Below are 24,493 nucleotides of genomic sequence, written 5' to 3' on the forward strand. Positions count from 1 at the left end.
ACAGGAAAAATATATTTAAATTTTTTAATTTTCATTTTTAATTTTGATAAAATAATCCAAGGAATCTACTTTCCAGTTTTTGTAGTGTGTCTATGCTTCCACATTACTCAGATGCTTAATTTGTTAAAGAGGTCTGTGGTATAAATACTGCATTGCTGTAACTTTGTCTGAAATCATACAAGCCTGTCACTTCTTGCTGTTGTCTCTTCTTTCCTACCCTTGTAGCTCAGTTTATAGCCTGTGTAGTGCCGTGGCTTTCAGCAAGGACTGTGTGTGTCTTTGCTCTTGTTTGTAGCCTGATATTTAAGCTGACTTCCTAAGGGCTACAAATGTTTAAGTTAGATGCAAATGTCTCATGTCTCGGGAAACTGCTCTAGCTAGTTAGGTTTTATACTAAATATCTTCAGGAAGTCTTGTCCCTCCTGTAAACTTCCACTGAGAGAATGATTTGAATGCTTAAAAGTAAGAAGGGATCAGCCTTTCTGACAGGGTTGAGACCTTGAGGAGGTGGGGTGTTTAGATGCTCTATAACCACGTTAGCCTAGTTAGCTGGCCTAAGGCTTTCAGTGCTCAGTGATTGCTCTCTGACTGCATTCTGCTTATCTCTTCTTATCTACCACAGGTGACCTAGCAAATAAGAGAAAAATCAGATGGGGTTCCAAAGTATCTGTGGTCAATGCTAGTTTAATTCAGTAGAGAATGCTTTCCTACTCCTGATACTTTGGCTGTTTTTCAGGTGTCTTTTTGGCTATTCAAATGCAATGACTGCAGTGACAAAACCATAGAAGGATGTGGGAGTCGTTTGTGGGTGACTGACCCTTTCTTATTTCTGTTCATCCTAATGTTGCCTTGATTGATGTGATGATGTTTGTTTTTTAAAATGCTTTCACATTGTATTGCAGAGAATTGTCCTGATCAGAATCCTCGCCTTAAAAACTGGAGCCCTGGAAAAGATCCTGAAAAACAAGTTATTATCAAAAAAGGGGATTTATTTCGTCTGAACTCAGATGCTACAGTACACTCTATAGTTATACAAGATGGAGGTATGAAATAGCGAGATGAACACCTTGCTTCAGTGTCCTGCATGTTTTTTACTTCTGTGATTGCACAAAAAATATGTTGAAAGTTTTATCTTGTGGCTTATTGACCAATTCCCAAGCTTTTTGCACTTTTTGGCCTGCTGCCAGGTTGGGTATATCATTCAAAAGACGAATTCTCTATGATGATACTCTAGTATCTTTTCAGGGTAGCATTGATGTAGTTTTCTGTGCCATATAGGAAACCAAGGTTGTTTAGTAGCCTGTGCAGTACTCAATCTGTTTGTCCTCCAGTGGTAACTGTTGTATATTAGTATTCCTACCAAACGGACAGAAAAGATTAGGAATAAACCAGCAAATGCTTAGAAAGATGAATCACAATTGGTAGCAGTTACTTTCTCACATACTCTTAAATAAATGTAAGAGCATAACAGCTTAATTCATGGGTGTGAAAATAAATCTCTAATTTTTCTGTTGTTCTTTCTGCAAAATGTGGTTAATTGAGTCTCTCTGAATTTTGCTTTGATGTACAGAAATATTTTTTTTCCTTTAGGTTTACTTGTTTTTGGTGATGATAAAGAAGGTTCTAAAAATATTACCTTGAGAACTCGATTTATCCTGATAAAGGATGGTGGAATGCTTCATGTTGGAGCAGAGAAATGCCGCTATAAATCCAAAGCAACTATTATTTTGTATGGGAAGTCAAACGAAGGTGCTGATGTGCCAGAATTTGGCAAAAAGTTTATTGGCGTGGGCCCTGAAGGAACGCTGGAGTTGCACGGGCACCAGAAGGTATCATGGACTCTTCTGTCAAAGACTATATATTTCTCAGGGCTGGCCTATGGTCATTATACATTTAAAAAGAATTTTTCCCGAGGACTAAATGTTAGAGTGATCGATCAGGATACAGCGGAGGTTTTGGAAGTGCTGAAGTTTGATACTCATGAATTTGCAGAGGAAAGCTTAAAGCTCCAGAACTTGCTGAAAAATGGGCATCCTGGTCGCATTATTGCTATTGCTGTAGGAGATTCAGCTGCTAAAAATCTTTTGGAGGAAACCAGAGTGACTATTCAGAATCTTCTGGGAAGTAGGTTTGTCAGAGGATTAAGTTACAGGTAAGTAATTTATTTTCCCCTTTGTGTTGATTAAAGATGACACGCAGATTCTGCTGTGGGGGATTTGTTAAACTTTGATAGTTCATAAAGTTTTCAGAGAGTTCTTGGTGTTGTAATTAGAGCTACGATAATAGCATTCAGTTAGCAGTACAGTGCAGAAACTGGTGTCTGTGTGACATACTTTTTTACTTACTCAAAATTACTTGCTTTCACTGTTCTTTATAGAAATTAAACTAAGACATAGATAGGTAAGAGTTGCTAGGTGAAGCTTTTAATTGTATGACATTGGAAGAGCAATGAGTGTAACTAAAGGATCTCTAAGGTTCCTTCCAACCCAAACTGTTATTTCTAAGGAATATTAATCCCAGTTGTCAACATCTTATTCATACTCCTGCACTGTTGAAATAAAAGTATGTTACCTCTCCATAGAGTTCTCACAGTAGCTGACCTGTCCAATTATTTTATGATTGAAGTGCAGTTACAAGGTATTTCTGTCTTTTGACCATTCCTTTCAATTGGCCAGGATTTGGATGGTGAGACAGTAGAAAAAGTATAACAGGAGTTATTAAAGCAAGAAACTTACACTGCTCCTCATTGCTCTTCATTTTGTTGTTGCAAACGACTTTTTGCAGTGCATGTTCTGAATTTGGCTTTGTGCCACAGAGGGTTGTCCACTCTGCTCTGGGCAGCACAAAGCAATGTGCCCTCATGGCCAGGAAGGTCCTGGCTAGTATCAGCAATAGTGTGGCCAGCAGGGCCATGGCAGTGCTACACTGGGCACTGGTGAAGCCACCCCTTGAGTCCTGTGTCCAGTTCTGGGCCCCTTACTACAATAAAGACTGATGTGCTGGAGTGTGTCCAGAGAAGGGCAATGGAGCTGGGGAAGAGTCTAGAGTGTACTAAGTCATATGAAGGGCTGCTGAGGGAGCTGAGAATGTTTAGCCTGAACTGAAGGAGGTTCAGAGGGACCTTATTGCTCTCTACAAGCCTGGTGGGATTCAGCATCTTCTAGGCAACCAGTGACAGAACAAGAGGATGTAACCTCAAGCTACATCAGGAGAGTTTTACAGTTTAACATAGGAGGAATTTCTTAAGGGAACGGGTTATTAGGCATTGGAACAGACTGTCCAGGGAGATGGTGGAGTCATCATCCCTGGAAGTGTTCAGGAAATGCTGGATGTGGTACTTGGTACCATGGTCTAGTTGACAAGGTGGCCATCAGTCAAAGGCTGGACCTGATGATCTTAGAGGTATTTTCCAGCCTACTGAATCTGTGATTCTGAGTTAACAATACAAGTGCAAAGCATACCCAGTGTGTTGTTGTTCTATTGGGATGGTGTTGTATAACCTCTTATTGTCCAGTGTTTTCCAGGAAATTGGTCATTTGTTTTTTCCATTCTATTCTTATCCCTTGCTATCCCCTGACATCTGGATTCCAGTTAGTTTCCTCCCTGTGCTTTGGCAGAGGCGTGTCAGTCAGGATGGCATGTTCTGACCTCAGTTCCCGTCAGGATTACATTTGTGTCACTGGCTGTGTAAGCGCAGGGGTGTGGAATGGAATGCTCTTGCCTCTGAAGCAGTTTGGCCAAAAGTGCCAGGACCTGGATGTTCTATAGTAGAATACCAGTGCCAGCCCAGCGTGTCCTGAGAGGTGTATGTTTCTGGGATTTGTCTCTGCCCATGACCTCTACATAGTTTGTCTGAAATGAGGAACTGCGTCATGTAATTGGGAAAAAGCAGCCTTTTTTGCCTTTCTGCTGAACTGATCCTTGTCTGCTTTCCTTAGTTGGTAAAAGCTCTGTAAGCACATAAAACTGTTTTGTTCTGCAGTGGAAGATAGGCAAGAAGCTGTCCCTGATGGTTGTTCAGGAAAAGCAGGTCATTTTCTTAAACCTCTAATGGTAGTGAAAAAGATACCAGCATGGGGGTGAATACTCCTTTACAGCCCTCTCCCCTTCTACTTCTTCCTGCAACACGTAGAATGCAAAGTATGCATCAAAAAACTTTATTTTAAATGTCGGTGTGTGAAATGTTCAGCTTGTTTGCTGCTGCAACTAAAAAGCTGGCCCAGTATGTACTTCTGTAAACATGTATGTATATGTATTTCTGTGAGCATGTTAAGCTAAAGTATTGATTGGCTTTTTGATTCCAATCAACAAAAACATCAAGAAGGGTTAAAATAAAGGCAACTGGATTGAAGGTGGGTTTAATATCTGCCTTTTAATTAATCATTAGCAACAGACTGCAGTCCAGCTAGCTGACACTGTTTTCACTTGGGGTGAATGATTCAACTTTAATGATGCAAAATTGTCTGGCTTTTTTATAGATGATCTCTACTGCTTCCTTTGCACACATGGTTATGGCATTACAGAGCAGTAAAGGACAGAAAAATAAACTTGTTTTTTTGAACTTGGTGGCAGCTATCTGTGGTGTGTGGTTTGCTTTCAATTTCCAAACACTCACACATGAGTGGTATATTGTATGAAAGTTGTGTAACAGCATGCGCTTCCTTTTCTGGGTCTGAGCACCCTGAAAGATTCAAAAGCTGTTGCCTGTCCGGCATGGGGGTGAGCACCAGTGGCTGTGGTGGTGCTGGCTGTGTCCATCCCTCCTGGCCAGAGGAACCTGTGATCCTCTGGAGTCCTGACTGCTCCTTTGGGGTGTTGCTGGCAGATGGCAGGAACATTGGCACAGACTCCTGCTCCTCCTGGGCTCTGCTAAAGTTGTTTGGGAGTAGGATCCTGTGTGACTTTTGTCACAGATCTCTAGCAATTTGCTTTTGGAAAAATGTGTATCTTGTTGAATGTTTTACAATAAATGTATATGGAAGCTCTCTCCAGTAAGAGCTCTTGTCTGCCAATTTGTGTGTAGGACTCCCAGCTATTTTAAACTTTTTTTTTTTCACTGCTGTTATGTCTGGCCATTTCCTTCTACATTTTGAAGTTACATTTTAAAATTAATTTGGAAGAGCAAGCAAAAGGTTTTTTTTTATGACTTCTGTACTCCTTGCCTTTCCTGATTTTGTAAAGAATTTTTAAAGGGCCATTATATTTAAACATTTACTTTTGATTTTCACAGGCAAGCCTGGGCTTTAGTTGGTGTCATAGGTGGTGGAAATTCTTCCTGTAATGAATCAGTGAGAAACTACGAAAACCACAGCACTGGTGGGAAAGCTCTTGCTGAGAGAGAGTTTTTCACAGTGGATGGTCAGAAGTTCGTTGTGAGAGCTTACAGCGAATGGAATGATGGTAGGAAAGTGTTTTGTGAAATTCTACATTTGAGGGAAAAAGAAAAAATACTTCATATGCTGTTTTTTCACTGAAACTTCTGGTTGTAATTTAAATTTTTGAATGCTCCTATAAGTAGTTTTTTCTTGCTAAGGATGAAATAGGAGGATACAGCTCTTCAGTACTACCTATTTCTCACTCTGTTTGTATACAATATGTGAGCAGCATAATATCGAGTCTTAAATTCAAGTATATTTAGATGAAGATAGGAGTCTAATAAGTTTTGACACTTTTAAAATTTATTTTCATAATCTGGCAGATCATGTAGATTTTAAGCTTCTGAGATGTTGATTATGGTACAAAAAAAAAAAAAAAAGAAAAACACAACCCAAACTTTAGAAGCCAAAAGAAAGTCTTTATTCTTGTTACGATTTTTGGTTGCTCTTAGAGTGCTGAACTTTAGGCAGTTGTTCAGGTACAAAGTTGAATCTGTGGTATAAAAAGCTAGAAGACCTACCACTTGCTTGCTTTTGTCCGTTTTTTTTTTTAATTTAAAATATCTTAGATCTGAGTTTTTATGGGTAATAATCCCTGTCTATTTTCCTCAAAAAATTTTTATGGTAGTTATAAATTTATTTGTTAGGCAGTTGAGCTATTTGGTACTACTCCTTTAGTGTTCTTGATAGCCCCATGAAAATGTAAAGACTTATATTTAAAAAAAAAAAAATCTACCAAAATACGTCTTTTACTTACTGGTGCTGTAGAGTTAGATTCAAGAGTTAGCAAAAGTGGCTGAACTTATGCAAATTCATCATGAGCCAGTGAAATTCTACGTGTGTGCTGCTTAGTCTGCCAAACTGTTCTATTAGTTGTACTTAAAAAAGAAAGTCCTGTACGTTGTTTTTCATGTCCTTGATTACATCTGTACAGTTTAAGACAGCAAAAAAATGTCACTTGAAACAAGCAGAGGTAGCTGGACCTACAAATTATTGCCATAAGATACTAGGGTTTTTTGAAGAAAAAAAAAATCATAGTTTATTCCAGTCACCATTAGTTTCTGTGTTTTACCTTTGTTTTGTTTGAGATCCAATAAGTAAGCAGGCTGTAAAGACATCTCACACTGGCATGTTTGAGGGCAGAGCAGTACTTTAGAGGGCTTTGGGGCCTGCAAAATCTCTTATATATTTTGTTAGTATCTTCTTGGGAATTGTTTAATATAAAGGTGAGTATAATCTTTGTTTCCTTTTCTTTTATTTTTTAACTAGGTGTCCCAATATCAGGCTTCCAGGTGGAAGCGGTGGGTGGAGTAATACTGAACCTTCTGGATGATGTTAGTAGTTGGGAGCCTGGAGACAAGATTGTGGTTGCGAGCACAGACTATTCAATGTATCAGACAGAGGAGTTCACCCTCCTTCCCTGCACGGAGTGCACCAAGCATCAGGTTAAAGTCAAAGGTATGAGAGCAGTCACCACCTGAGAGTCTGTGTGAAGTATGTGTTTGCTGCTGGACAGGCTCTTGCAGTGTCAGCAGTGAAGAGCAGCCTTTTCTCGAATCGCTGTATGGCTTTGTTACCACATACATGGATATGTAATTCTCCTTGTTATAAAATGGCTCTGTATGTCAGGTCTGCCTCACAGCTCACCATGCTAACTTTTCTTTCACATTTCTTCCCAGGCTTATTGAATACCTTATTTTTTTTTCCAGTAGGGTTAGACTTGTTTTCCTTCCTTGGCTCCTTTCTGTCTTTTCACATGCTTGAATAGCTGTTGTGGTCATTTCTTGTTTCTCTTGCCTATAGTGTCATTCTCATCTTTTAAACTGGTATCATTATAATTTTTTTCTGTTGTTACTAAAAAAGTAGAAATGAAAACAGGAAGGAAAAAAGAAAATTGCAATCTTTGAATCTGTACCTTTTTTTTTTTCTCTCCTTTCCCTCAGTCTCCTTTTTACTACCTCCCCAACAAAATGGTTATAAAATAAGTGGCCCTTCCAAGATTCTGCTCTCACAGGATATCCCTGAGTAGTTGCAATCTGTTTTTCCTTTGGGTGTGATGCACAAGTAAATGGTCTTGCATGTTGTTGACCATTTCCTTTTTATTATCTGAGTCATTCTGCTTGACATCACAAGAGCCTCCCATGGGACTGGGTTGCCAGCTATGCTGGCGTCTGTGTTTTCCTTCTGCTGCTCCACACCTGCTCCATGGTACCACCCTCCCCCCTGGTGTCTCCAGCTTCTGGTCTGGAGCTTCCCTTCTCACTCCTGGTGGGCTGCAGCATCAGTCCTTAGCACAAACTAACAAGTGTTGTTCTGCAGTGTTAGTTTGCAGCAGCTCATGAGTGCTGTTTTCAGTCTGGTTTTGTCCCATTAATTTCTGCACAGTGCAACTTCCTCTTCTTCAAAGTGCTCTTCATCATACTGGGTGGGAAGTTCTCTGTCAACACCATCAGATTTCCCTGTACATCTCTGCCTTAAGGATCCGCCAGTCTGGCTGTCCTGCTGGTGGAGAAATTTGCGTCTCTCACATTTGTTAGCACAGGTCGTGTATGTTGTACTACACTGAGTAATCTCAAGTGTGAGGAAAGCATATCCGCGTTCACGTGATTGCACCATCAGAGAATACCAGTTAGAGTGAAGCTGCAGAGCTAACTTAGTGCTATTGAATATGATATTTCCAGGGCATTGTTCTTAAGTGTCATGTGGTATGTTTTATTGGGCACAGTGTTTTAAAGAGCAAACTTAGCTGTAAGGTTGCAGTATGAAGTTTAAGAAGCTTCTTGTCACTACTGAGTAGTGTGTGTGTGGACTCTATTTCATCTTGGAAATCATGTGCTGTGAAAAAACAGCTGCTTTTAAAGGTTAAAAAAAATCACATTTTCACAAGTTGCAGTGTAAAACACAAAATCTTGGCTTTTTTTTTTTTTTTGAAAGTAAATCCTAACTAAAAGGATATTAAAGGAGTTGAACTTAAAGTCAGCTTTCCCACTTGGGGTTCTTTGCCACCCTCAATGTAGTTTTCTTTGTCATAGTAATGTATACAGTTCTAAAAAATCCACATTCCACTCTACATATTTGTTCCGCAAAGAATGAATTTTCTCTGTAATGGTAAACTTGACATGCTGATGAACGCATAATCCTTTGAAATTATTTCTTGTGTTGTTTTGAAATTATTTCTTGTGTTGTTTTATTAGGTTTTTTTGTTGGTTTTACCTTTCTGTATTAGGGAAACCAAAAAGTTGTAGGAGCCCTGGTTGCTCTTTCTGCCCTTGATTTCTTGAATTTCTAGTCAAATATAGGGAAAAACAATAGGCAAGCCTTTAGGGAGAGGAGTGCAGTCCCATTTAAGAGGTGTCTCTTGTCTTTTTTAATCCTCAGAAGCAGATATAGTGTTGGTGTCACTCTTAGTTCTGCTTCATGTTGTGGTAGGTTTTTTTTAAGGAGGGATAGTGATAATATGTGTTCAGGGTATCAATAAATGCATAAATGCATTTTTTAAGGTTTACAGAACCAGATAATTTTCTTACTTTCAATGAGAAATTGATTGGGTTTTTGAAGACAGATGTAAAACCAGACTGTCTTCTTTTCCCTAATTTCATTTTTCTTAGGTAGCTGTTCTGAAGATACATAGGGAGGAAATTTAGTTAGGAAAGCAAGTCCTTTTTTCTTGTAGGAGGAGATCAATACAGCATTTTCAAACAGTGTTTTGGCTTCACTTTCGTTCCTAATTTGTCTTTGAAAGATTAAGCAGCCAGCATATTTTTTTCTTTTAAAGCAAGTCTGCATCTGTGTTTCACTAAAAGTTTGATACATTGGATTAATAAACTCTTCTTTGTTTTTTTCTCATTCGGTTCACAAACTATTGGATCAAAACTATAAGATGCACTTGCAAATAAAATGTTGATATTTTTGGAGGAGTGATTTCTTATTAAAATGAAAAGTACATCTACCATAAGAAAAGCTAAGAGACCAGCATGTTAAGGAAGAGGAATGCATAGGTTTTGTTGCTGCGGTTATCTTTCTTATTTGTGTAAGTTGATTCTGGTTTTAATCAGTGGTGCCTTTTTTTTTTCTTTTTTATTTCTTCCTGCTTCGGAATTTGTTGTTGGACAGAAACCCCTCAGTTTCCTCATGTTGGAGAAGTAATTGATGGAGTGGACATGAGAGCAGAAGTTGGAGTTCTTACAAGAAACATCCTAATAAAGGGGGAGACAGAAAATACCTGCTATCTTGAAAAAGAGTGTCAGTTCTTCAGTTATGATACATTTGGTGGACATATCAAGGTTTGGAAAACATTTTAAATTAACTTTCTCTCATAAAAAGGCATGTTAAGGACAAAAAGATTAATGTTTAACTTTAAGAAATTTAAAAACTTAAAGAACATCTATTCATTCAGTTGCTTTTTGTGGAAATTACTTCATTCTCAGCTTTACCCAGATTAGATTAAACTCCTCAAGATTAAATCTGCAAAATTAAATGAAGGGATATAACACTCAAACTGTTATAGAAACATCCAGCAGGTACTGTAACATTGTATGTCAGGGATTGAACAAGTGACATCCATGCATGTGCATCCTATAACATTACAGAATAAAACTTGACCTCCCTGGCATTTCCCTTTCTTCCTTTCACTGCCTCTGTACCTCCCCAGGTGATGAGCATTGAATCCTAATTCAGATTTCCCATTTGAACCTGAGCACTAGAGAGGCATGGAGGGGGAAGAAACTGACTTGTACTATGGGGTTTTATATTTAGTTTCTTAAAAGTCTGAAAGTACTAAGACTCTATAAAGGAAACTGCTTCAAATTTCTTGTATTATGAATAAACAAACCTTAGAGAAAGGAGAGTTCTAGAAACTAGTATTTCAACTGGCATTCAATTACATTTTTAGATTAAAGATTTGAGCAGCAGTGCTTCAGTGATGCTAGAGAAGTTTGAGGCCTCAAATTTTAATTGCAAATATATTTGTGTTCATTATGTGGTCAACACAGTTTAAATCTCTTTCTAATGTATTTGGATACAGATTTTAATTTCATAGTGGTGGTCATAATAGTAGGAAAGAAAATAAGCCCCGTTCTTACTATGGGGCAGCCTTTGTTTTGTGGAAGAAGTTAGGTGGACTCCAGATATCAAGGGTTCAAGATAATGTAATGAAAGAAGATCATGACAAGCTGTGAATCTTGCTAAGTGTGACCAAAGCAGACATTCAGTTGTCTGGAAGGCAGAAAAGAAAACAAACATTTTGACTCATCAAAGTTAAATTGTTCCCAGGAGACTGAGTAGCGAGTGTATGCTGCCAAACCTAGACTTCAGCACTGAAATTATTTTTGGTTTATGCTAATCTTATGTGCTCAAGCAGTGAGATCCTAGATGTTAAGTAATGTAATAGCTTTTGAACACCCTGAATTTCCTACTGGTCACTAGTTTAGTGGCCTAAAGGGACCTTAGTAGCAGTGAGGAGAGGCAATGGTTTGCAGTTTTGGTGCTTCTCTATAGTTAAGAACTAGAGATTAAGGATGCCTAAAAGGTCAGGTTTTGACCATCCCTCTATGTGTTAGGTATGCAAACCCTAAGGGTTCAATTAGAGGAGGAGGAAAAAACCATACTGATTTCCCTATGAAAATGGAGATTTTTGATAAATACTCAGTACAGCTAAATTAATGAAATGAAGTTACAAAAAACAAAGTAGGGTTTGTTTTTGTTTGATTTCTGGTTTTTTTTTTTTGTTTGTTTGTTTGGTTTTAACTCAGGTTAGCTCCTTGCAGTTTAGGTGTTGCATTTGGTTTATGCTTTCATAGCAGGTTAGGTGGAAGAAAATACTTTCCTGCATTACTGCTACAACCCCATTATGACTTTGCTTTGTACATAATAACAATACTGTGAAGTTGTATGATTGTGAGGATTATTTCATATATTCCTTAGTAAAGACATTCCTCTGGAGTGCAGTGTCCAGTTTTGGGTTCTCATTGCAATGAAAATGTAGATGCACTGGTCTGAGTCCTGGAAAAGTGGTGTGGCAGTGTGTGATGATGAGTGATAGGGAGTTGAGAGGAGAGATCTTCTTGCTGTCTTCAGGTACTGGTGAGGGTTCAGTGTGGCTACAGCAGTTCTTGGAGGTGCACAGCAAGAGGACAAGAGGCAATGGGACCAGGCCTAAAGAAGGCAAATAATGCTCACATACTGGAAAATGAAAGGGTTTCATGAGCATCTCTGTGACTGGAGGTGTGCTCTGAGCACTGTCTTATGAAGCTGACCAAGCTTTCAACTGGGCTAGGTATCTCAACAGGTTCCCTTGAATCTGCATAATTCTGTGGGTTTTATTCAGTTAAGGCTGTCCCAGATGGACCGTGCTGGGGCGCCTTCTTTACTGACACATCCAGATATGGGTGACTTCTCTTTGGTTGGACAGTACATGGAAGAATATTTAATCTGACACCTGGTAAAGACTAAACAGTAATTTGGCAATATGTCTGCTGAAAATTCCTCTGTTGTAGCCTCATGGAGATTTAAAATTTGAAATCATATATGAAGGATACAGTTTTCTAAGGCTTCTTGTAGAGCAAGACAGTAATGTTTGTTATAACTTGTATGAAGTTGCTACAGGCCAACACAATAAATCTGTCTTCTGTACATCTGGGGTAGATGATGTATTAACTTAAAATTTCCATTGATTGAAAAGCAAATTGGGTTTTCCCTCTTTACTTATTTTTTTTTAGATTTTGAAGAATTTTACATCTGTTCACCTTTCCTATGTGGAATTGAAGCAAATGGGCCAGCAGCAGATTGGAAGTTATCCTGTTCATTTTCACCTTTGTGGGGATGTGGATGAAAAAGGAGGATATACTTTTAAAACTTATCTGGAAGGTCTTTCCATTCATCACTGTTTTTCTAGATGTGTGAATGTTCATGCAACTAATGGCTTGCTGGTAGGTGCACAGAGAGTAAAACCTATTAGGTTGGAATAAATATTATAAAGAGCATTTAGATGTGAAAATAATCCCATCCCTTATGCAAATCCAATGCTCAGCAATGACTTTCTTATTTCAGTGGATAAATAAATTACTGCAAATAGTAATTTAACTGTTCTCATCATTCTGGTTTTTTGAGATTCTTACAGCAGCTAACTGTAAAACAGCTGCAAGGCAGCTAAACTCTCCAGACAGCACTGTGTTTGTAAGGGATGAATAAAACTATGTACTTGAATCATCTGAGCTGCTGATACTGACACTTCAGTCTGCATCTGTGCCAAGATAGTAAAACTAGATGGTATTTGTCAAATAAATCTCAGTAAATGCCGTTACTACTGACATAATGAACTTGTATTTCTACAGATAAAGGACACCATTGGCTATGACACACTAGGTCACTGTTTCTTCATGGAAGATGGCATTGAGCAGAGGAATACTTTGTTCCACAACCTTGGGCTAGTCACAAAACCAGGCACTCTTCTACCTACAGACAGAAACAGCAGCATGTGTATTGGGATTAGGGATAAGGTATATGGAAGTTATGTCCCAGTGCCAGCCACAGACTGCATGTGAGTATGTCATGATAAAAAAGTAAAACCCAGCCAGCTGTAGCAGTTAAAGTGCTGATGATCTTTTGACAAAGTACAGGTGGAAACATTTTAATCTATAATTTAATGAATGTAGTTCATATAGTACTGCTGTTTAAAAATAGCAATAAAAATAACACTTAGACTTCTATTAAAGAAAAAAAGTATTTTATGAGAACATTGTTGTTTCTTATGATACTTGGGACCTTAGAAGTCTGTTGAGCATCTTCAGTACTGCGTAAATATATGCATATTCTGAAGTTGTCACCACTATTTTTTCTGAATGCTACTTGTTCCTTGTGAAAGCTTCTTAAAACAGTTTATAATTGCATGGGATAACTGTACAACATTAAAATACAATACTGTGCACTGAACTAAAAAAAAGGTATTTTTGACTTCTAGATGTGGGAAGTTTTGTGATTTGTATTTTGAATGTGAAGTAGTTACTTCGTTGATTTACTTGTTTCTGATAATGTTGAAAAGGGAAGATAATTCTGTTGGAGACAGAGGTTTTCTTTATTAACTGGTTTCTAAATAATATTTCAGGGCCGTTTCAACATTCTGGATTTCTCACCCCAACAATCATCTTATAAATAATGCAGCAGCAGGCTCACAGGTAAGGCATATGGGTGTCATTCATGACAAACTACTGATGTCACTGGCATTTGTAAAATCTGTAAAATTTACACTGCCACATATACATATATTTTATATATATATATATATATATATATATGCATCTTTTTATGTTTGGCAGCATATTGCCATTGAAAGTGCAGAGTATGTCTAGGTGTGCATTTAAATGACACCAAAAATCTGTTGTGGCTGCAACAGAGGAGATCTTGTCTTCTGTATTTAATAGACCTGACAGTAGTGTCAATGTAGAAATGTAGTAGTGTCTGTGTAAAAATCCTTTTATTTTCACAGAACTGGTACATTTCATATTAAGTCTTCTGTATTTTCTGTAGGTTGTCATGAGTTTAGTGACAGCTCTGCAAGATCTGTAGTGACTGGAAGGAAAAATTGCTACAAAAAGGTGTTCATTGTGTAAGAAGCAGCTAAAATGCTTCTCTTCTGTCGGTGCTTAGGCAATTGTTTTCAGCCAGTGACTGCTGATAGGCTTTTGCTTGTTCTGAACCTTATATTAGTGCAAATAATCTTCTCACAGCTGCCCGTGATATAAAGATCTGTACATGCTGTGGAGGAGGGAGCTGGAGCCTGTTCTATATTGTATGAGAGGCTGAGAAATGTAAGGTTTTTAATTGGATTTTTCTGAAGAGATCAATGGGAATGGAAAACGGGAAAGGCTGTTGATTGTTGTTGCAAAGGCTCTGGTGTTGGAAGAATATGAGCCTGTGTGCTTTTAGCCACAGATAACATTTATCTATAAATGATAACATTTATATAAGTAAATTATTTATTTATTAGCAGGTAACTGTTATTAGTAAATAGAATAGGATTCAAAATACTTAGCTGAATTGAAATATCTGGAGTAATAAAAAGTCAGAAAATTTTGTTAAGTTTTTTGTGTGGTCTAATTCTTGTTGCTTTTACTGCAGTGGGTTTTCTTCTGTTTGGTTTTTTGACTGTCTGTCACTAAAAGGGATCTGGACTCACTTCTCAGATTAAACCAGTTCTTTTTTGTCCAACACAATGTCTTTCTATTTTGCCTGCTTTGTGTTATATACCTAGTTTAGGCTTTGCAGGCTGAGTTAGACAGCTTTTTTGCTGTTTGCTTCTCTATCTGGTGCTTAAGTCCTGTAAAGTCTTTCTCTGCCTGTGTAGCTGATCCCAGTAGATATTACTTGCTTTAGTTAGCAAGATGTGCCTGACTGGAGCACGCATTTGTGTCTTACAAAGTTCAGCCACTCTGATGTACATCCCTTACATGGATGTAAACACATTAGTATAAAGGGACCACAGCTTATTGTTTCAGAAATAGAATAATTCAACTGTGTTCATACAGACTCTGCAATATGGAACTTTTTCTGGTATAAACTAGAGCAATTCATAGCCAAATAGTTCCATTCCTCCCCAAGATCTTTAATTATGCAGTGAAATCTATTGAAAGGCTCTACAGGCAGTAGATGTTTTGGTGTGTATGAGAGAGAAGAGAAAAAAACCCCAACCTTTTTCATATTTCTGAATGCCTGCAGAGGCTTAAGAAGCTTTTAAGTTTATATAAGTCTATTTTCAAGCATCAGGGGGTGTTTTGGGTAAAATTTGAGCCTCCCAAACACGGAGCTGTACTTAATTATATGTGAGGTAAGATTTTGGTATTTTTATTAATGGAACATCCATATTTGCTTTGTAATGGTTAATCACCAGAAATGTCAGTGCGTCATCATTACACACTGGGATGGGAACATTTCTGTAAAGTAGAATTTCCAGCACTCATTGGAAAATTATTATATTCTTGGAGTGAAATGCATGAAATCTTTTAAGCTGGGGTGGATTGTCTTTATCCATGATTCTTGAAAAGGTTGATGACTGTTTTTCATGAGATGGAGCACCCAAAGTCTCTTTAGCTACCATTTAATTCTTTAATGTGCCTTGTGGGATGATTCTTCTTTTTTTTTAAGGGCACACGGCCTATGGTCAGGCCAAAGTTTTGATGTCAGTGGATGTCTCCAATGCAGATGTTGTCCTGATGCCACCTCTTGCAAACGCAGATGTAGTTGAGAGGGAAGTTTTGTGGGTTTCATTTAGCAAATAAATCCAGTTTCTTTAAGAGCAGAGATATTAAAGAAATAGAGAAAAGGAACAGATACTAAAATTATTACTGCATGTCATTGGCACAGTACCCCGAACTGGCGAGATTTCTTGATGTGCTTTTTTTTTCTGTCTACTGAAAGCTCTTGAGGTGTTTTTTGGCTGTGCCATTTAAATTTTGATGGGAGCAGAGTTGAACCAACCTTAACAGACTGAAAGAGTAAAGATAGGAGGAATGATTTTGAGTATCTTACTGTGAGTAGTAATATCTACTAGTAAAGGAAAATCTAATGTGTGGGATGACATAACTGAAATGCAGAAGTTACATTAATTTGAACACTTTTCTACTTTGAAATATTAAAACATCTTAAATATGTGGTGTTGAATGGTTCACTAAGAAGCAAAACACCTTTTAGTTGATACTGTCCACTGGAATGTAGCCTTATTTGCAAAATCTCGCATTTTCACTGGTTAAATTTTTGTTCAGAGTCTTTATTTTAAAATACATATCAGCACCAGTAATAGTATCAGAATCACTTATAAGTGATATTATTCTCTTATTACTTGCAGGATGCAGGAATATGGTATTTGTTCCACCGGGTTGCTACAGGAGATTCTCATAGTCTAGCCATCGAAACCAAATCAGAGCTTACACCCCTAGGAATCTTCTATAACAACAGGGTTCATTCTAATTTTAAGGTAATGTAGTATGTTATTTAAAAACAGGTGAAGTTTTTATCTCTCAGTATTCTATATTACAGCCTGTCTGCATTTTAAGCTGGGTAGGAGATTGTTCTACAGTGGAGTTCAAACACAGCACAAAATCCAATGTATAATCAGCATGGGTGTATTTTTTAGTTGCATTTTGGATATTCAGTACTTCAGAGTCTAGTAAAATACAAACAACTAAAATAAATTAATCTTTCTAATAAACTACTTTTTTCAGAAGTAGCATTTCAGATGCTACTGTTTACAGCTTTGTTTCCTACTCTGAAGAAAGCTGACCCTCAAAGAATCAAGTTTATTATAGCAGTGATTCATCTAATAGCTTGCTGGAGTTGCTACAGTTTATTTTTCTGAGTCTCAGGTGCTTGCACATGGTGACGCAATCTTGGCTAGAGATTAGGATTTAATATTGCCTTCAGGAGATTACTTATTTGCAACAGTTTTCTTATGAAGTTCTCAGCCTCCAGTCACTCCATTGAGGAGTGTTCTGTTAGTATGACTTTTAAACCTTTTCCACATCTAGCTAAAGTTTCACTTCAGCTGAAATCCTTAAAGTATTTTATTTGGAATCTAGTTTCTGTGTGTACGTATAAATATAATGACATTTACAAAGCCACCTAACACTAAATAATTAATTGTGTTTGTTTGCTGCATGAGATTCTCATAGTTTAACAATTGAAACCTCATAAAATCATTATTGAATTTTTTTTTTTTTGCCAAGTGAAACTGATTTTGCCTTACAGTTGTCTGGGATACTAAGAAATGCAGTGTTTGATATAGGTTGTGTTAATAATGTTTTTGGGAATGTAGGGCATTTTATTCAGATTGGAATTAGAACATGCTGAATACAAAAGTGCATTGTGAAGAAAAGATTTTCACCTGTATAGCTATTATCATCTTTAAACAAGGATAGCAATTTGTGTGCTAAAGTTCCATGTTGAAGGAGAGCTCCACTAGCAGGTCTGAGAATCTGCTTGTGTATGAGACTCAGTTGTAATCCTGATTTGGATCAGAGGTGAAAGTAGTCCATCACAGGTATTTGTAAATAATTCAAGTAAAAGAGCACAAATGCTTCCTCACACTTTTATTTACTCAAGCTTGTTACTGCATGGATCAAAATTATCTTTTATGGTAAAGGTAGTTTAGGTTTAAAGTGAAACACAAAGGGTTTTGGGGTTTCTTTTCTTTTCCATTTATGAGAATAATTTGAACTCACCACAGGATTGGCTTCCAGATTTTCTAGCATCTGGTAATAAATGGAAAGCCTGAAATAGATGTTGTGAAAGAAATCTGAAGTGAACTTTGATCATTTTCCATTGCCTTTTTTAAAAATCACAGATAATTCATATCATTTTAGCATTGACTGGTTTATTACATAAATTAGCTTGTTTTTCATTAGACAATATGCCAATTAAAGCCATATGGAAAGATCTAAGAGTTTCTAATATGTGTATAGAATGCAATGCCTAAATTTTTAAAGTTTCAGTTCTGCTCTATGCTAAATTTTGGGTATTATGAATTTTCTTTTCTTGCTTATTTCAGGCTGGTTTGTTCATTGATAAGGGCATTAAAACAACTAATGCTAGTGCTGATGATCCCAGGGAATATCTCTCTTTGGACAACAATGCGAGGTAAAGGATATTTTCTTTCAAGTGAGTGAAAAATGGCAAAGTTTTGAGACTGCTCTTATATCCAATGGGGAAAAATTCTTTTAAAACAATAAAATAATTTATAAATTATAACCAGACAGTAAGTTCATATGTATTCTTTTCCTTCATTTATTAATCTGTTTTGGGAACAACAGAGATGGTATCTCTTAAAAGATTTGGGTTTCTTCTGAGCTTTTGCTCAGGATAGTTTCTGTCCTCTTAGAGGACACCATTTTAAACATGCTCTACTGCCATGCTTAAAATGTTTTCTGGCATTGCTGCTGATAGGAAAATATTCCTTTAAAATCTAATCTTCTGAATTATAACTGAGTTTTAACTAATTGTTAGAAAAAGTACTCAGTAGTGCACCTTTCCTACTGCTGAATGTTTCTGCTGTTCCTTCTAGACTTGGAAGTCATAGCTCGGTAGTACAGTTCTACTGAAGGCTCTTTGCAGAGGTGGTACAATCAACCACATTTTCTTCAGATTACAAAGTGAGAGAAGGTAATGGAGAGTCTAGGAAAGTTCCAGGTTATACTGTACCTGCTTAGTCTTGTCCTGGACTTCAAATAAAATAGCCTGGAATACTGAGTATTGAGTTATATGAATATTGAATAGATGTATTTCTCAACATTTTATTGTGTTAACTGAGTATTAGCATGGAAAATATGGTTCATAGAGTCTTTATTGTCAATTGACCTGTGTTTAAGACAAAGACAGTTAATTGACTGCTACAAATGCAAAGAGGAAAGTTCCAAATTTTGATGATACTTCAAAATTTGGAAATGAACCTGGTAGTTTCCTGTTTTGGCAGAAAATCCATATAGCCCTTGTGGTTTACCTCAGTTGTAACAGATAATTGAGAATAATTTGAGAGGGGCAAGATGCCCTCTGAGAGCCTGTAGTGTGTTGAGGATGCAAGAAACTCAGTGCATGAAATGGGGTTGTGTTTCACAGCAGAAAGAAAAGGAATGAGACGCTGCATAACTATGTGAGGTCCCTAATCATTGTACATGGAACCAGACTGGAGAGATTTAAATGTTATTTGAGAAGACTGAGTCTATCAATACCTAGCATTTACTTATCTTCTCATTTCTCCCTTGGATGGGGAAGGGGCAGATCCAAATCTCAACAAAAGAGTATCAGGTGTTTGGGATAACAGACATAGGTATCTTTACCCACTCAAAATGCCTGTTTGCAGTTTTTTAAAATATATTACTTTTTGTCTGGTGTCCTGGAGGTAATCAAGTGAAAATGCCACCAGTTCTTAATCAGACTGTTTCTTCCTACTGTTTAAACTAGATTCCAGTCATAATTTACTGTACAAGACCATCTTGGTAGCAACACAATGAAAAAAAACTCAGGCATGCCCAAAGAAGCAGCACTGCTGTATGTCAGAAAAGCTTGAAATATTTGAAGGATCGGTTAGACAAATGTCCAGACTGTTTTTGCATAATCAATGTCAGCCCTGTGTGTCCTTCCAAGGAGTTTATTATTCCCTTCATCAAACCTTCACATTAATGCTTCACTACAAGTAGGGAGGGCAGAAAGAAAAGCGGGATAAAGGAAGGTTAAAGACAGCTAAAGAAACTTAGAGAGACTAAGCCTGTTAGAATTACTGGAAAAGAGATGTTTCACTTTTCTGCTTCGTGGTACCCCAGATGCTTTTCTAGTACTAGTGAAGACCAGAGATGTACCTGCTTTTAGCTTCTTTCATTCCAAACATTAAGCAGAGTGAAATTTGCCCATCAGGTGATTGCTTGTCTTTCAGGTTCACTCAGCGCAGCATATATGGCACATGTAAAATAAAAAGTTTTCTTGTATTAAGTGTTTATCTCTTCCAGGTTCCGACCTCATCAAGATGCAGACCCTGAAAAGCCCCGAGTTGCTGCCCTGATTGACAGATTAATCTCTTTCAAAAACAATGATCATGGAGCCTGGGTCAGGGGAGGGGATATCCTCATTCAGAACTCTGGGTAGGTATTTGGAAGCAAATAGCTGCATGCTGTTTTCTCTGAGGCTTTGTCTATGAAAGTGCATTACAACAAGGTTATAGGAGAGGATTGATGGTTAACTTTAGGTACTTCTCAGTATGACCAGCTCTCATACCATCCCACTACTTCAAATATGCAAGTTTATATGTGATTAGATGAGAACCTAGCTTAAACAGCATAAAAAACAGCTGTAGTAAAAAGAAGCCTGAGAGTTGGTAGAGACAGAAAACTCAGACTGGGATTTCTGTTGTCTTCCTGAAGCTCTCAAATCCTGTTTAAAATGTGTAGAAAATTATTTTACTACTTTTTAGCAAGAATGCTTTTAGAAAAGTTAACTGTGCGGTGGTTATATGTTTCATTAATAGAAAAATTCAAGCTTTTTTCAGTGCATAGCAGGATGTGCTCTTATATTGACCAATTGTAGGATAATTCAGAAAAAACAACTGATGTTTTGGACTTTCTTGTAGGTTTGCAGACAATGGAATAGGTTTGACATTTGCGAGGTGAGTACTTTTTTTAATAATTTCTGTATTTCCTTGCATAGAAGCTTAGAAAATCTACATGTATGTATTAAAATTAATAGGTATGCTTTCATAAGGCTGCAGTTTTTGTTTGGGGCCTGTTTATATTTCCAGTCATGCAGATGATGTTATAGAGGCTGTAAACTGGCACAGCTGCCAAAGTTTCTGCTTTAGTTCAGCCTGTGCTTGGTTTACACAACAGTTTGTTGCCCCTTTACCAGAAAGCTATATTTATCAAGATATTCTTGGTAGTGTATGATTCCTTAGGTGGCATTTTTTTCCTCCTGAACAGCTGAAAGTGTGTAATGAAAAAGAAAGGAGAGTGAGCATTTACAGGGGTTGAGTATCTTTCTAATGAAGAATATCAAGAAACTTAGGTAGTGAACTGAAATTACTGCTGTTGAGATTATGAAAAACTAGTTCTAGGACTGGAAAAGTGAGCTGTAAATAAAAAGATGCTCCACTACAAAGGGAGTTAGAAATTTTAATGTTTGGATCTGCTGAACATTTCAGTGAGTTAGCCTCTATTGATGTTAATGATTAAATCTATTGTTTTGTGTATTGTCCATGAAGTCTATACTGCTTTGCTTGAGGAGGGCTGTTACAGAAGTAAACAGTGGTGTTATGGCTTGGTATATGTTATACCAAGCTGGAGAGTCTTGGCTAAAAATTTGTCTTTGATTGCTTTGATAGTGATGGGAGCTTCCCAAATGATGAAGGTGCCAGCCAGGAGGTATCAGAGTCGCTGTTCATAGGTGAGAGCAAGAATTATGGGTTTCAAGGTGGACAAAATAAATATGTGGGAACTGGAGGAATAGACAACAAGACACGCACGCTGCCTAGAAATCGGTAAGTATGTCAAGAATGAAGGAAGTAGAAATACAAGAAAAATTTGCTGTATCAGATGTAAAGACCCTTCTTGGTTGAGCTGTCAGAGATTAAGACTCCATTGAAAGTGATGCTCTCTTTTTCTTTTTAATGCTATGTGTGCAGCATAGTCACTTTTACCCTTTTACTGAAGCAGGTTCATCTGATGCTTTCACAGGTTACTATTCTGTAGAAATTTAAGTTATCCTACTTAAATTGAACCTTAGACTTAAATAGTATTTGAGTCTAGAAGAGAGCTTTCAGGTAAGAGAATTTCAAAGGTCAGCTTGGGACTAGAGACTGCAGTTTGTCTGTGACAAATCACTGTCTGTGACCATGATCCTTCTCTTTTCTCTTTGACTTGCACTGGTGCTTGTTTAACATAATACCAAGTCCTACTCCTGCCACAGAATTAGAAAGAAGATTGTTTTGGTTTAAGCCCAGCTGGAAATTGAGCCCCATGTAGCCACTTCCCTTTGCCCAGCTCCTCAGGTGAGAAAGACAAAAGACAGAGATCTCAAGCTGATGCAAGAACACTGTACTGGAAACAATTAGATTAATTGATTAATTAATATTAACAATAATAGCAACAATATTAATAACAAAAGTATACAAAACAAAGGTGATTTATGTGAAAATAAAAGCAAAAATGCTCACCACTCAACCTGGCACCGGGTAGCCCTATGAAGAACAAGATGGCCAAGAGACTATCAGCACCCCAAATGTTCTCCTGGTGGATAAATCCTCTGGCCAGGACTGGTGTTACCCCACTGCTTCCTCAGAAAAAGGAATGCTCTCCCTTCAGAAAATGAGAGGCAGTCCCTTTCCCCCGCTTCACAGCTGTGATGTCAGATGGTATCAAATAGCACAATGTATTGGCTGTGCCCACATGGCTCCAGGTTCTGTCCCCACATATCCTTGGCCAAGTAGGACAAAGGGTGACATGGCCCTCTGCCACCCTAGTTTTTTGCTGTTCAGCCATTTAAAGAGGGGAAGTTAATGTGGTGGTGATATGAGGTATTCAGTCTTGTTCAGTGGAATCACCTAACAACTGAGGCTGGATGGGGCCTCTGGAGGTCATCTTGTCCAACTCCCCTGCTCAAGAACTGCTCACCACCTAGGGCTCAGGTTCCAGGACAACACTCAGATGTCCTTACTATATTTCCAAGGGTGGATTCTTCATAAATTTCCTGGGCAACCTGTGCCAGTGATCAGTCACTCAGTGAAAGGTTTCTCCTGTTGTTTAGTAGGGACATCTTATTTTTCATCTTGTGCACATTGCTTCTGGTCTTGTCACTGGGAATACCCTGGCTCCGTCTTCTTTGCACCCTCCCTTCAGAAGATTGAGATTACTGCCTGAGGCTTTTCTGCTCCAGGCTGAGCATGTCTCCTAGTGTTTCTTCCCATGAGAGATGCTCCAGGGACTTAATCATCTTTGTGCCCTTTGCTGCACTTTTCAGTATCTCCATGTCTGCCTTATACTGCGGACAAGCACTCCACATTGTTGTTTCACCAGTCCTGAAAAAATGGGAAGCATCACTTCCCTCAGTGTGCTGATAACACTTCTCACAGTGCAGCCCTGGATACTTTTTGCCTCTTGGTGGCAAGGGCATATTGTTTGGCTTATGGTTAGTTTTGCTTCCTCTAGGACCCATAGGTCCTTTTCACTGGCACAAGGAGTTGTTGCTCTCAATGTGCAAGACCTTGCATTTTCCCATGTTAAACTTCATGAGGTTCCCATCTGCCCATTTGTCCAGCCTGTCAGGGTCTGTCTGGGTGGTAGCACAGCACTCTGCTGCATCAGCTGCTTCCCTCTTTGTTGTGCCCTCTGCAAGCTTGGCCCATAGACTGTCCTTGGCCTAATTATCCAGATGACTAATGAAAATAATGAGCAAGACTGGACTCAATATTGACCCCTGGGGTACATCACCCATTATTGGTCACCAGGCAGACTTTATGCCATCACTTTCTGGGCTCAGCCATTTGTCCTCTCATCCTGCCCATACTCATGAGGATCATATGGGACACAGTGTCAAAGGTATTACTGCAGTTTTGGTAGACCCTCTCCTCTGCTCTCCCACTGCTCTACCAGGCCAGTCATTTCATCACAAAAGTTTATCAGCTTCTCCTTGGTGAATTCATGCTGATTATTCCTGATGACTTTCCAGTCCTCCAGGCATGTGGAAGTGGTTTCTAGGATTAGCTGCACCACCATCTTCCTGGGGGTCAAGTTAAGCCTTGCCAGCCTACCATTCTCTGTGTGCTCCTTTGTCAAGTTAGAAATGACATTTGCTTTCTTCCAGTCTGCAGTCACTTCCAGTTATCATGATCAATCAAAGAGCAGGATGTATTATTTTTCTGCTGTATTTCTCATGTTGAAAAAGGGGTACATTTGCACATGGAGAGTGATAGCTCCGCTAACAGCAAAATTTAGGAGTAGGGGATTTTTTGACTCATTAGAGAAGTGCAGAAACCACATTTCCTTTGCTAAATTCTATCTTGCGAGTTGTTCTGTAATTGTTACTTTATTGATTTCTGAGAAGAGATGTATTTAACACAGATTCAAGTGTACCATGAATTTTGTTACAGGATGGTATAAATATTTGCTTGCATCAACAGGACATTTCCAATCAGAGGCTTTCAGATTTATGATGGACCTATTCACCTTACTAAGTGCACCTTTAAAAACTTCGTGCCAACTCCAGACAGATTTACCAGTGCAGTTGGATTCCTGATGAAAAATCCATGGCAGATGACTCCAAAAAATAACATTTCTCTTGTGAAGTTTGGTCCAAATGTAAGTTTACTACAAGTTTTCCTGAAGTCTTGCAAATGGTTTTCTTTTCTTGTATTTAACATACACAAACAAGAGTTGTATGTCATCCTTTCTACGCATTACCTACTTCTGAGTTTATCTCCTGGCTGGAGGTCACACCTCCTTTGTCTCCTGACCAAAAAATCCAATACCAACAGAGATGTATGATACATTACACTAAATGATTCATGGCTTGTGGTAAAGTTGAAAAGAAATTTTTATAAGATTTTCAAGGTTTGGTGTATATCCTTAGTAGTTTATTTTCTGCAGCAAATATTA

At 38.0% G+C, this 24,493-nt stretch overlaps 1 protein-coding gene across 2 annotated transcripts in view; it reads left to right on the forward strand.

The window, feature by feature from the left end:
* Positions 1-24,493, forward strand: part of CEMIP2 (cell migration inducing hyaluronidase 2) — a 49,738-nt gene that overhangs the window by 16,134 nt on the left and 9,111 nt on the right. For both annotated transcript variants that reach the window (XM_064735711.1, XM_064735712.1), the window contains exons 3-16: positions 903-1,043; positions 1,591-2,152; positions 5,231-5,400; positions 6,645-6,833; positions 9,489-9,658; positions 12,092-12,301; positions 12,707-12,912; positions 13,477-13,546; positions 16,213-16,341; positions 17,911-17,999; positions 19,862-19,993; positions 20,479-20,514; positions 21,226-21,381; positions 24,019-24,196. In XM_064735711.1, the coding sequence (XP_064591781.1) occupies positions 903-1,043; positions 1,591-2,152; positions 5,231-5,400; positions 6,645-6,833; positions 9,489-9,658; positions 12,092-12,301; positions 12,707-12,912; positions 13,477-13,546; positions 16,213-16,341; positions 17,911-17,999; positions 19,862-19,993; positions 20,479-20,514; positions 21,226-21,381; positions 24,019-24,196 (2,438 nt within the window). The remainder of the gene's footprint in view (positions 1-902; positions 1,044-1,590; positions 2,153-5,230; positions 5,401-6,644; positions 6,834-9,488; positions 9,659-12,091; positions 12,302-12,706; positions 12,913-13,476; positions 13,547-16,212; positions 16,342-17,910; positions 18,000-19,861; positions 19,994-20,478; positions 20,515-21,225; positions 21,382-24,018; positions 24,197-24,493) is intronic.

This window comes from Zonotrichia leucophrys, chromosome Z (assembly GCF_028769735.1).
Source record: "Zonotrichia leucophrys gambelii isolate GWCS_2022_RI chromosome Z, RI_Zleu_2.0, whole genome shotgun sequence".
NCBI lineage: Eukaryota > Metazoa > Chordata > Aves > Passeriformes > Passerellidae > Zonotrichia > Zonotrichia leucophrys.